This window comes from Lineus longissimus, chromosome 19 (assembly GCF_910592395.1).
Source record: "Lineus longissimus chromosome 19, tnLinLong1.2, whole genome shotgun sequence".
In the NCBI taxonomy this organism is placed as follows: domain Eukaryota; kingdom Metazoa; phylum Nemertea; class Pilidiophora; order Heteronemertea; family Lineidae; genus Lineus; species Lineus longissimus.
In genome coordinates this window covers 3,527,710-3,541,192 of record NC_088326.1, presented here as the reverse complement: position 1 = coordinate 3,541,192, position 13,483 = coordinate 3,527,710, and the positions used below count along the sequence as shown (strand labels likewise).

The window sequence follows — 13,483 nt, the reverse complement described above, 5'->3', positions numbered from 1 at the left end:
ATCTGTGCAATGTTTATATAAACTAAACGGTTGCTCGTGGGAGATAAAATACCTCAGTTCAACTCCTCAAATGAAATCAGCAACCAACATGTAGCCATTGTTTTATCTAGTCCAGTGCGTGTAGACCATACACTTCCCATACACATCCACCAACAGTTAGTCATCGTTGGTTACTGGCATACTGGTGTGGGAGGCAAAATTGGATGATTGCCCACTTCCGATCGCAGAACGAGACATCACAGTACCACAGAACTCGTAACTCTATGTCTCGAGCTCTCGTTTATCATGTATTCATACACGGCAATGGGCTGTTACCGTGAAAGAGGTGATCTGAGAGCGAGAAAAGCTTGGCTTAGAGGAGCCTACATGAAGTTCTGACTGTCACCAGTAATACTGTTCACCACATAGGGACCACCATTTTGGCTGGAACCTGAACTTAAAATCCTCAAGCAATTGGAACTCCAACAAAATAGAGTGAATGTTGATTTTATTTCTAAAGGTGGGAGTCTGTTCTCTTGAAAACAAAGAACGGATTCCAACCTTCCAGTAACCAGCCTAAAGCCTACAGCCTAAAGCTGGTTACAACCAGTGAAATTGACATCCACGCTGTTCTGAAAGAGTTCTAAATGCTTCAGGATTTCAAGTTCGGGCCAAATTAGTGGTGCCTCTGCTCAACCCTTGACAGCACCCTACGTCTTATACAATCTATAGCCTCTGTACTCTGACTGCCATCCATCTCACTCATGATTGCAATCCCACACTCATGATTGCACAAACCCGCAAGATTTCGGAAACAACATGGCTTCCTAACATATCAGGTCCTCTGACTAACAACATCAAACGAAACGATTTCCCCTTAAACGAAACATGATCCAACTCGATGGAGGGAGTTTATTTCGACAGGCCGATTCATCAAATAAAACGTCCTTGACAATACACAGCGTTTTATGAGTCACATTCCATCATGAAATTGCGACATCGCACGAGATTGTGATCTCAAAAGCTCTCATTGGAGGGGTGGACGGTGAGGGTCAGGTTAGGACTGTTCCCTCGGGCCCACACTTGTTCGTGGCTGGACGGGCCCTATCCATTGATGTAAATTTGTGATATCATGCACAAGTTTGAGTGTACGCTACTTGATTATCAGTAATTATGCCTGCAATCTCGACGAGCATTGAGGAGAGCCAGAGAGCCCTTTGAATAGACTAAGCGATTCAACTGTGGTCTTGAAAGGCAGGGATTGAAATCAAGGCTTTCCAACGACATATTTGTAAGCAGCCAGTAGGGCAGAGTTCTTCACAGGGTTTTCTCAAGGCTGGGTGGTACCCTTGATATTCAAGAAGCTCCTAGCCAGTGAGAAACAGAAGGTAGGGTGGCCAGCAATTTCGTCTGGCCCAGTTTACTAAATTCTAGAGCAAGGTGGGTTTTCTCTTCCAAGGCAGGGTGGGATGCCCTGACAAATGGTCTTGTGGTGAACGCTGGTTGGGATGCCTAGGTGATCCAGGGGGAACCAGAAAAGCGATAGGCCGTGAGGTCCAAGCAGCTCAACATATGCACATGAATGAATAAAAGGACAGGCTCCCATGAAGTCCCTGACACAGATACTCACTAATATCTATTGTCATAGTCTCCCAGTCAATTACATGTACTCGAAGTTAGCCAATCCGAGATTGCATGATTATCATGATAATATGAACACATCAATTCGTCACATCTCGGTCCATTCTAATGTTATAATGATATTATATTGCCAGATAATAACATGGGAATTCACTTTTGAACCATCATCAATTTCCATTTTCAGCCAATTTTGTACTTCACTCGGGCTCTCATAATAAGTACATAGAGCACATATTGAAATGTATAAGGATGTACATTATGTACATACAGCAGATTCAGGTGGTGAGTCCAAGACTGGATGAGCTTTTTCACATGCCACTACAGTGAGGCACCAATTGGGTTTATTGGCCTGGTGACTCCGTCTTCTGCCAGGCCATGTTGACCAAAAGCTGACTTGACCTCCTGACCAGGTCATCACATGGTCAGATTGAATGATGTTCTTAAGTTTGAACAATGACTTCTGCAAACAAGGAATGTTCCCCATAAAGCGTTGAGTATTAAAAATGGGTCTCCGTGCACATTTGTACACTGCCAGTGCACTGACTATATCATGTACATGTCACAGCAGGTCAGTGTTTTATGTCCATTATTTCTTATCAAGCCGATAAAACCTGGTCAATCAACATAAATCACCGACAGCCCACACTGGATCGATAACAGAGCCGGTCTCAGGCGGGGGAGTCCAATCAGAATTCTACATGTACATGTAAAACATTGCACAACATGTAATTCATATGACATGTAGGGCCTATTCGATAGGACTTTGTTTTAAAACTAAATTTCAATATCCTATTCCTACTTTCGGAAATTCATGAAATTATTGACGAATTATCTGAAAATATTTTTAAGATGACTAATGTGGCGTGTTTTTTTCAGGAAATTGATCCAGAAATTATCAGATTATGAGTCTCTGTACAGTTGTACATGCAATGAGTCACTGAACCCAACTGTCTAAAATGAAAGCTCAATACGCCAGATTGTGAAACCTGGTCTCAGTTCATTGTGGGAACGAGCTACAGCTGAGTCTGCACTTAGTTATCAGATTTCAGTGGAGAATGAAAAAATTACGATAAATCAACGGATTCTACCATAATACATTTAGTAGTGGTAACCCATGGAAACAAGGAAACCTCTCAATGTGATATGAGCAAATGGGCTGTGGAGATAGAGGGGACTGTAGTGACAGTTCATAGAACAGAATCAAGACTTGGACATGGCGTGAAAACATTGTACAGATCATGTTAGCATTTTTGGCACAGTTCAAAGTTACACAAAGTCGCCAATAGGGGTCTCTCACATCTCACAGTACGTCGAAATGATTCACGCTTGTACGAGGAATGTATTTAGTGCTGAATCTGACATGATCTAGGGCCCTTACTGTGTACATATTAGTTACCTCAAAATAGCCAAATTAGCCCCTCTGTTCCAGGCTATAGTCCCCCTTTAATAATGTATCCATACTCCATATAAGTGAACTAGGGCGTCGGATATTTTTTGCAGCATTATTGATTCATTAGTGAGCTGCAGCAACTACCTATGACCCAGGCTTAGTCACCCATGTTCAAGGTGACCAGATGGACTTCTCTGAAAGGATGCAGTCCCCAGTGAGAAGCATTCATCATCTCACATGGACTAGCTGGAATACACCTCACAGAATATTGACAGTACAGTGGAACCTCCCTTAGCGGACACCTCTCTCTTAAGGACACCCTCTCTGTTATGGACACTGCATTTGGTACCATCCCCAGTAGTCATTTCCATTGCAATTGACCTCTATAATCAGGATACCTCTAATAAACAACACGTAAGAACAGCATATTCCCCATGGTGTCCTTAAAAGAGAGGTTCTGGTACTGTAACCCAGTAGACGTACTATTTAAAGCATCCTTATCAAGTCCTCATCCCTACCTGAGGAGACAATGCATGCTAAAACCTTGAGCAAATAAACCCAACCAGGTTATGAGTTTAGGTCAAGTGAAACGGAATTCAAAGGAATTTGAAATTTGAATTTGAAATTTGTTTGCATAGCATAAAAGTTGTTCAACGGGAAATATATAAAATTTCATGTCAAATCACCAATCCAATGAAAAAACGAGACATTTCACAGACTATTCACAATACCTGGGGTGTTTGTCATTGGACTAAAAAACAACAGTTTTACAACTCTTTTCACAGAATGTAAAAAGTGGGCTGGGGTGAGTCATGGAGGTGATCACACTCTCAAACAAAAGAGCTGTTCATTTTGAAGACTAAGCTGACCAAAGGTTCTGAACACGGACTGATCTGGAGTACATACTCTAGCTTCACCAATCTAAGACCGGTTGATAAACTACTAGGAAATCAAATGGAACATGTTGTCTGTATTGTACGCGCCAGTAACCGATCCAAAGGTTGACCGCGCTCAACGTTACTTAACTTCCACTCTGGGGCCAACGCATCAACCACTGGGCCATAAAGGAATTCCCTCATGGCCGGCGGGTTAAGCCGTGCCATATACCTGGTCCTGGGGGTACTATACAATGTCATGACCACCAGACAACTTGTGAGACCAACTAATTGTCTATACAAAATAAACATGTTGAATGGCATTGCATGACCATGTGCCTAATATCATTATAACCGGTCTTGGATTTGTGAATCTCGAGTATATGTTGGCTGAACTTATTCTCAGAAAGAGCCAAAGGCAGGATGGATGGCCAGTTTGCTCGGAACTCACAAATGGAGTGTCGAAACGAGACATTGTTTTCGCACATCTAAGGCCACAAATGGAATGACCGGGAACATATTGGCGGCAAATATTCTCAGAAATAGTCAGGCTGGCTGGTCCATTTGCCTTTATAAATCAAATCTTATCTTTGCCACTTCTGACAGGCTCTCAATTCAGGAATGTTCAACGGGCTAGGCTGGCATGGTACATTAGTATACACCTTTTGCCTGTACATGTAGTAGTACAGAAGTCTACCTGAGCAAATTACTGCAGAATGAGTTACTCAGTTAGTGAGAAACCCATGCCCCGAACATGGGTTGAAATGAAAGAGACAAGTACTTATATTAATATCAATCCAGGAGGACGGTGCATGCTGGACGTTTTGACATCATAATGCGTAGCGCTGTCTTGGATTCCAACGACAACGTCGTACACAAAGTTACGTCATAAATGTCATGCAGGCCTAGGCCTATGGCTATGGGCTTTTAAGCCTGGTGTGCCAGAAATTTGGGGATTCAATTCGACAGCCACAATCATGACACTGTGTCAGTGTCAAAGAACGATGAAATTATCATATATAAATGAATGATTTAATGATTGCATACCGATGGGGTAAAAAGCAGATCAACACGATCTGATTCCATCAGTGATCTAATATCAGCAGGATCATGATTTATGTGCGAGTAGTACATTTTTTAGTGTGTACAAATGCATTCGCGTACAAAAATACGAAAACAATACAAGCACAATGCATTTGCCTGCAGAATGTACACACGTTTGAAAGACGATTACAATAAAACACGCGCATACAAAATATCAAAATCACTCGCCCATGAAAGGACACGTTATCTACGCTCTAAATCATCAATAAATACCCACCAAAATGTAAGCTTTCCAATAAAATCGAGTCCAAAAGAAGCCAGTACGCGCCAGCTTTAGAAAATTTTACATTAGCATCCGGGCACCTGCTACACGTAAATCGATGACGTTTTACGTGGGCGTTGTCGGGGTTGAGATAAAAACCGGAATGAATGTAAAACGCTGATTATTTTGAGATTAGAGCGATGAAAAAGCGCTCAGGATTGAGTTATCGTGTTTATCTTATAAAAAGAAAGGAAAACGCTTGCTTAAGTATTTCCTGCCATGACACATCTGAGGAAAACCTCCTGCACGAGTCCACTGAATGACAAAATGCGTTTATGTTTTTACAGTCAATATTTAGATGACCTTTTTAGAGTGGCAGAAAGTTGTTTCCGATTAGCCAACGGTTGCTAATTGGCACCATGGCAGGAAAATTAGCTCAGTTGCTACTCTTTATGTTTTAACTGTGAAGTCATAAAAGAAAGATGCAATAACCTTCATTTTTTCATTACATATATAGCAGCTGAAAATATTTACTGAAGGACCGCCTACCACCGGCCATGTGGGGGTCGTGGGTATCTGATTTTGGCGCAAACATGTAATCTGAGCCCCAGATCACCACAGGCATTTTGACTCCGACAGAAAATACGTTGAAGACAGGGTACACATAAAAAAGCTCATAAACTCTAAGCTTAAGATGATTGTAAATCAAAGGAAAGGCCTGGTCTTGTTAGATGCTGCAAAGTCGAACAGTAGCCGCCTCGGCCGCTTTTAGTGTCCATAGAGTCGTTGCTGTGTGTCTTTACGGAGTTGAACAAGACCGTGTCAAAGTTAGGAGAATGACAAGAGACGACTATTGACCTCCTTGCTGCGACCCCCAGGCTATGCGGATATACCCCTGTTAAGCAGAACACCTTCTCTATTAAGGACACTGATTTTAGTGTAGAAGTGGTCATTCTATTTCAATCTGACAGGCTCTTTAATCAGGACACCTCTCTATTAAGGACCTCATTTGACAGTCCCAAGGGTGTCCTGAATAATGAGGTTCTACTCTGTGGAGGGAAATATCGATCTAATCTTGAGGACACTACACTCCGGACAGAGTGGTTTCGGCCTCATCCTCCCCTGATGTCCCCTCACAGGAAGAAGGGAAATTGGGCCGCATCAGGAAGTCTAAAAGTCCAGAATATCTGGTCCTCGGTCGCGGTGGTTGTGACCGAGACAGGACGGCATCGCTTCGTACACTCCTAAAGCATTGGTGTTGACATACAAACGCAAGTCTTTCTTCAGTCACGTCCGCATCTCATAAATCTCTTTCAACCATGCGTATGAGTGTTACGCTCCGGACGCAGTGGACCGGCCCGGTACCTCCTAACGAGATCCAATTAGGATGACGCAATGGACTGCCATGGGAGTCTAAGTAGTGTACGCATCATTACCTTCACAAGCTTTATGTTTCTAGACTCCCGGGGCAGTCCATTTCGTAATCATGATCGTCTCTTCTTCTGGCGACCGGACGACGCCGATCCACTGTGTCCGGAGTGTATATTTTTCTTTCAAAAAAACTTTGAAATTTCACCAATTCTTTTTGGCGCCACATATGCAGGAGTCTTCCAGGTGGTTGTCTTTGTCCGAAGGAATAAAATAAACATCAGTTGTAGGATCGTAATCGAAGGTCTATGTCTCTCTAGTCATAAATCCCTGAACAATATGGTAGGACGTTATCTGTTACACTATCATACATATCTAACAGCTTATTATGTCGTCTGCTCGAGTTACCATTTTCCACAATCCTATTGAAATGGCTAACCTGGGGACATGGATGGATAAGTGATACCAATTAAGTAGCAATTTGAAAAACCCGGATAACTGAGATATAGGTCATCCATGTCGGCCGAATGCGAATTCGCCTTTGCCATTTCAGCCAACTATCTCTTTTTGGTGAATGGGATATATTTATGCTCTGAAGTAGAGATTGTTTGTTTGCTTATACAACTTGTTGGCAAATAACGATGCTCTCTATCTAAGCTCTAAGCCCCGCTGTAAGCCAACGTATAGGACAACACGTGTGACGGCAATTTCATGACCTAGTTTTCTCGCGCCTTTTGTGTCTGGAATAGCGGAACCCGGCAACAATATAATTGGTAGGTATCAAATTACGATTATTATTAATGACAAAATTATAGGCCTCGATAGGCTTTGTTGAGAAAGTCTGGATTAGGGGATGAAACTTTAGTGAGCTTTACTGAAGTGGGATGCAAAAGGACCCTTCACTCATCTACTTATATATAGAGGTTCATTAAATGTCACAGGGATTTGAGGCCAAAAGTGCTAATAGGGCAAGAGAAAATAATTTTTTGCCAGACGTACTATCCTAGTTCTGGCCCCAAAAAAATAATTTCTTGCCTTAAAAGGGACTCCTAGGCATCACCTAGGTTGGCGAGATTAAGGTACATGAAGTCGCCAATAGGAGTCTCTCCCACCTAACAGTAGGCCTACGTCGAAACTATTCACGCTTCTGGCTTCCACGTGTATATATTTAATGTTGAATCAAACATTACCCAGTGCCTGGATATTAGAAGATAGCCAATTTAACCCCCTACCCCTACATACAGTTTCCATTTAATATGAAGCAATAACAATCAAGTCGGCTTATCTGTGAGCTACCATAGTACCTCAATGGTCTTCTTTACTCCAGGATTAAGAGATGGGAAGTTCACCAGTTGTTATATTTTTCAGTCAACCATCCACCACTTCATGGCTTCCTTGCAATCGCTGCCACCATCTTGGAATTATAAATGGCCACATTACCGTCGAATATTAATTTTTTCTTTGACAGATTCGAACCAGATCCGGAGCCTGCTAATCCGAGAAATCTGTGCAACAGAGGTTTCCATGGTAACCAAGGATGTCAGAGGCAAAAAGTTACAGATGGGTATTTAGTGCTCGTGATTAACGCTTGATTAAGGTAATCTGTCTTGAGATGTCATTAAGTGATGCTGCTCACTACAGTTCTGGTCATCAGTAACATGTCAGGTCGACGCAGAGCTTCATTTTTGAATGGAGTCATAAATAAGTAAATAAAAAATAAAAATAAGTAAATCCAAGTTTTACCTGTTATATATGATGTATAATCTTTTAGCCCAAGACTTTGAACAGCAGTAAAAGAATCTCTGGCCTGCTCTAGTCTCTGGTCGTAACGTCTTGTCCGTCTTCCGTCGTCTGTCTTGCCGTCCGTCTTCCGTCGTCTGTCTTGCCATCCGTCATCCATCGTCGTCAACAGAGGTTGCACTTTTGCTCACTGTTGAGTGAGACTCAGAGTCTCAAAAGTTGAGACTTGGTGTGTGGATGTCTTATGACAACATGCCTTGACACACAAAAATCATTGCCATTTGACCTACTTTCTGGGCTCCGGGCGGCCATCTTTGAAAACTTTATTTTGTCAGTATCTCATGAACGTTAAAAGCTAGAACCATGTCATTTTTACTGTCAGTACTTCTTATGAGACTACATGACATAATACCCGGGTTTTTGATTTGACCTACTTTTTAAGGTCACAGAGGTCAAACTCTAGGGTCCAACTCCACCACCTTTAAATGACCCCCATGATTATAAATTATGTGAAGGTCAGTTTCTGTAAAAACATAGCTCGTTTAGTCCCTCACTTGGTCTATCAAAAGTCCTGCAAACTATCGATGATAGCAAACTATCCATGATAACAGTGACTAGTCAACTAGATGCCCAATGGCCTGGCACTCAGCTGAAATACATAAGTCAATGAAATGGCCATGTGCTCTCCTTTCTCTGTCTTGTGCACCTAAAAAAATAAGAACAGGGCAATTTGGGATTTTAAAAAGTAGGTAAAGGTCAAGATAATTCTTGTGGAATTAAAACTAGTTTAATTTTAACAGTTATCGGCCTACAAAGAGTTGAACACACCTCAAATCGTCACATCCATTAGCCTAGTGGGGTCTATTTGGTAGAAATGGAAAGAAACTTCATAAGTCGTGAAAAACCTTATTTTTTAAAATTTATTTTTGCGAATTACAAAGATTAAAAGCCACAAAAATCTGTTTACACTGAAATAATGTGGTTAAAAAAACAGGACAGTTTTACAAGGTTTCTAAAAGCATTCAACGTGACCTCAATTTACAAAGGTCTTCACTCTTTCTTTGCTTTTAGGTTTTTCAAATATCGCAGGAAATACTTCACAGCAAAATACAAAACCCACACAGCAACATGAACAATTACCAGATAATAGATTACATAATATGCCACAATATCAAGCATCAACACCTCGTACAGCGGCATATCCAAACTCGGTGGGCGCAAATGGGCACCGCCAAACTTCAAAACATGATTCACCCAAAACACAAACTTCTCCTGAGCCGATGGCAAACTTCTAATAATTGCAGAACATTTTTTGATGTTCTTAGAATACGTTTGATTGTTAATGATTTCAGACATAATTTCGTAAAGTTCAGATGAACTGACTGCTTCTTTGTCCTTCACAAATTTACCATAGTTGTGCACTTCTACGCGTTTTCCGTTGTAAATTTGGTCGAAGAAAGTCGGAATGACCAACATAGGTACGCCGTGATAAACGGCTTCATTCTGTCCATTGTTTCCACCGTGCATTACAAATAACTTCATGTTTTTGTGACCGAGGATATCGTTTTGTGGTAGCCATTTCATTAGCTTGACATTTCCGGGAACTTTGCCGTAGACCTCATCTAGCCTGTATTGGACAATGACACGCTGCTTAAGACGTCCGAATGCCTCAAAGATTTTCTCGCCGATAATCCTCCAGACATTGTGCGACCCTTTTAACGAACCTAAGCTCATCAGGACCACGCCATGTTCTGCGCCTGCGAGATATTCCTCCAAATCAGTCGGTAAAGGTTTTGCTGGCGTTGCGGAACCAGTGCCCAAATATTGCATATTTGGTGCCGAAACGCGTGGATAATCCATGCACATCACCTCAAAATTCATCAAAAACATTTCTGCTGACTCTGCGACTTTTTTAAGTGGGATTTTCGGTTTGTTTGCTGGACAGTAACTGTTCATGTGGTGGTCACTGTACAAGTCATAATAGAAATTATCCACGCGTTTCAGCCATAATTTCAAGTTTTCTAATCTTTGCCAGAAGTCCATGCGGTTTGAAAATCCGAGGCCTGCCTCTGGTTCAATCGACGGCATTCCGGTTACGCCTGAAACCCACGAAGCCTTCTGTAAACCGTGCATTGTCACAAACGGGATGTCAAACCTGTACGGGATCATCAAATGACATAACACCTCGCGAGAACCATCGTGTATAACCAGGTCAAACTTCTGCTCAGATATTGTGGCTGTTATCGTATCGTTTTGCATGATTTGATCACAGATGCGTGAATGTGACATAACCCACCACTTGTCCGATAACCATGTTTTTGTCAACTCTTCACCGGTCGGATTCTCCTCGGTCCATTTGTCAAATTTTGTCCATAAATCGTCTTCTGGTTTCAGCGGAAACGTTAACGGAATTAATCCCCGCTTTTTCATTTCGTCTTCATGCATGTCGAACCCAAGCATCCAAACCTCATGCCCATCCTTAACGAGTGCTTGCCCGAGTTTGGCGTTGAGGTTGGTATGACTGTAGGTACCATACGGGAGCATCAGGATTTTAGATGATTCGACTCCAAAATCGACGATAGCAAAAAGGACCACAAGTAGTATTCCGGCCATTGTTGTACCTCAGGTCCTGAAAATGAAACTAAATGACTTATAGTTGCCAAAACACCATTTTTCATTTTATTTTTTCAGAAATGTTTGCAAATCACAATAATTGAGAGACACGAAAATTTTGTGGTTTAAAGTTGTGCGTATAAAAACAATAGGACAGCTTCATAATGGAAGAAGTATTCAACATGTCCTCACTCTTTCTTTGTTTTCAAGTTTTTCAAATATTGCAGGAAATGCTTCACAGCAAAATACAAAACAAAAACTGCAACATGAACGATAACCAGGTAATAGATTACATAATATGCCACAATATCAAGCATCAAAACCTCGTACAGCGGCATATCCAAACTCGGTGGGCGCAAATGGGCACCGCCAAACTTCAAAACATGATTCACCCAAAACACAAACTTCTCCTGAGCCGATGGCAAACTTCTAATAATCGCGGAACATTTCTTGATGTTCTTAGAATACGTTTCATTGTTGATGATTTCAGACATAATTTCGTAAAGTTCAGATGAACTGACTGCTTCTTTGTCCTTCACAAATTTACCATAGTTGTGCACTTCTACGCGTTTTCCGTTGTAAATTTGGTCGAAGAAAGTCGGAATGACCAACATAGGTACGCCGTGATAAACGGCTTCATTCTGTCCATTGTTACCACCGTGCATTACAAATAACTTCATGTTTTTGTGACCGAGGATATCGTTTTGTGGTAGCCATTTCATTAGCTTGACATTTCCAGGAACCTTGCCGTAGACTTCATCTAGCCTGTATTGGACAATGACGCGCTGCTTAAGACGTCCGAACGCCTCAAAGATTTTCTCGCCGATAATCCTCCAGACATTGTGCGAGCATTTTATCGAACCTAAGCTCATCAGGACCACGCCATGTTCTGCGCCTGCGAGATATTCCTCCAAATCAGTCGGTAAAGGTTTTACTGGCGTTGCGGAACCAGTGCCCAAATATTGCATATTTGGTGCCGAAACGCGTGGATAATCCATGCACATCACCTCAAAATTCATCAAAAACATTTCTGCTGACTCGGCGACTTTTTTAAGTGGGATTTTCGGTTTGTTTGTTGGACAGTAACTGTTCATGTGGTGGTCACTGTACAAGTCATAATAGAAATTATCCACGTATTTCAGCCATAATTTCAAGTTTTCTAATCTTTGCCAGAAGTCCATGCGGTTTGAAAATCCGAGGCCTACCTCTGGTTCAATCGACGGCATTCCGGTTACACCGAAACTCCACGACGCCACCTGAAAACCGTGCATCGTCACAAACGGGATGTCAAACCTGTACGGGATCATCAAAAGACATAACACCTCATCAATACCATCATGTATAACCAAGTCGAACTTCTGCTCAGATATTGTGGCTGTTATCGTATCGTTTTGCATGATTTGATCACAGATGCGTGAATGTGACATAAGCCACCACTTGTCCGATAACCATGTTTCCATCACTCCTTCACCGGTTGGGCTTTCCTCAGTCCATTTGTCAAATTTTGTCCATAAATCGTCTTCTGGTTTCAGCGGAAACGTCAACGGAATTAATCCCCGCTTTTTCATTTCGTCTTCATGCATGTCGAACCCAAGCATCCAAACCTCGTGCCCATCCTTAACGAGTGCTTGCCCGAGTTTGGCGTTGAGGTTGGTATGACTGTAGGTACCATACGGGAGCATCAGGATTTTAGATGATTTGACTCCCAAATCGACGATAGCAAAAAGGACCACAAGTAGTAATCCGGCCATTGTTGTACCTCGGGTTCTGAAAATGAAACTTAATGGCTTATAGTCGCCAAGAAATACAGGGTGAAATTTGACAGTAGTCACTTTATTGAAGACCTACATGTACACGGTTTGCTTGCAACTCATTGGATCTTTATTATGCAGCTCACCGGATCTCTGTTATGTTCTGCATCACTGGATATCTATTTGACAACACATCGGATATCTATAGGGCAACACACTGGATCTCTGTTGTGTAACACACTGGATCTCTGTTGCTGTTGTGCTACACACTGGATCCACCTAAAAGAGCACCAAGATCGGAGCATTCCTATGCCTGCTGCCAGATAGGGCCAACCCTGGCCACCAGTCTGCCACAAAAACTTATCAAAATACCTAAAATTTCTCGTACCTTTGGAAGAATTGGGGAGATTTCTGTGGCAGCTTGTGGAATCCAACAGCATTATCTATTCTTCAAAGATATTCAAATAGGTCAACTACACTATTTTATGTAAAGTCTCCATGCTCTATCTAGTTTGACACTGACATTGAAAAGTATTTCCAATGTCAAATACAATGCCCTCTTTTTACCTCAGTAGGTATGAAAGCATCATCAAGTCATATGCAAATTACAGAATGAAACCCTATTGTCCGCATGAACAGGAGGCCAAATCTAGCTAACTGATCTGTGACAGACTTATGAATAGGTAATGAGACGGTTCATATTCCCCGCTCGAGAAAATGTAATAAGTAGGCTGAAATGTGTTTGCTAGCGAGCTTTGACAAGTTACTTAATGCGTTGCAAAATTTGACCCCTTCACGGATATAAGCCGGACACCGATCA

The 13,483-nt window shown here is 41.9% G+C and overlaps 2 protein-coding genes across 18 annotated transcripts in view; both read right to left on the bottom strand.

The window, feature by feature from the left end:
* Positions 1–13,483, bottom strand: part of LOC135502762 (neuroglian-like) — a 75,607-nt gene that overhangs the window by 55,939 nt on the left and 6,185 nt on the right. For 8 of the 15 annotated variants that reach the window (XR_010449831.1, XR_010449832.1, XM_064795833.1 and 5 more), the window contains exon 1: positions 5,207–5,323. The exons of 2 other annotated variants lie outside the window; for them this stretch is intronic. The gene's annotated coding sequence lies outside the window, so the exon portion shown is untranslated. Of the gene's footprint in view, positions 1–5,206; positions 5,324–13,483 lie in introns of those variants that run through there. 5 more of the 15 variants (XM_064795836.1, XM_064795840.1, XM_064795838.1 and 2 more) reach the window with 2 other exon arrangements.
* Positions 9,206–13,389, bottom strand: LOC135502892 (UDP-glucuronosyltransferase 3A1-like). 3 transcript variants are annotated; one of them, XM_064796077.1, is made up of 2 exons: positions 12,118–13,389; positions 9,206–10,928 (listed from the first exon to the last, which is right to left on the bottom strand). In XM_064796077.1, exon 2 carries the CDS (start codon positions 10,910–10,912, stop codon positions 9,350–9,352), a length of 1,563 nt encoding a protein of 520 aa, XP_064652147.1. In that variant the 5' UTR covers positions 10,913–10,928; positions 12,118–13,389; the 3' UTR covers positions 9,206–9,349. The 3 variants fall into 3 exon arrangements, with proteins under 3 accessions (XP_064652147.1, XP_064652148.1, XP_064652146.1); XM_064796078.1 differs by having other exon boundaries at positions 13,052–13,389; XM_064796076.1 differs by having other exon boundaries at positions 10,910–12,679; positions 13,052–13,389.

Excerpts from the sequence above, each read along its gene's own strand:
- LOC135502892 (XM_064796077.1), bottom strand. The coding sequence starts at position 10,912 with ATGGCCGGAATACTACTTGTGGTCCTTTTTGCTATCGTCGATTTTGGA.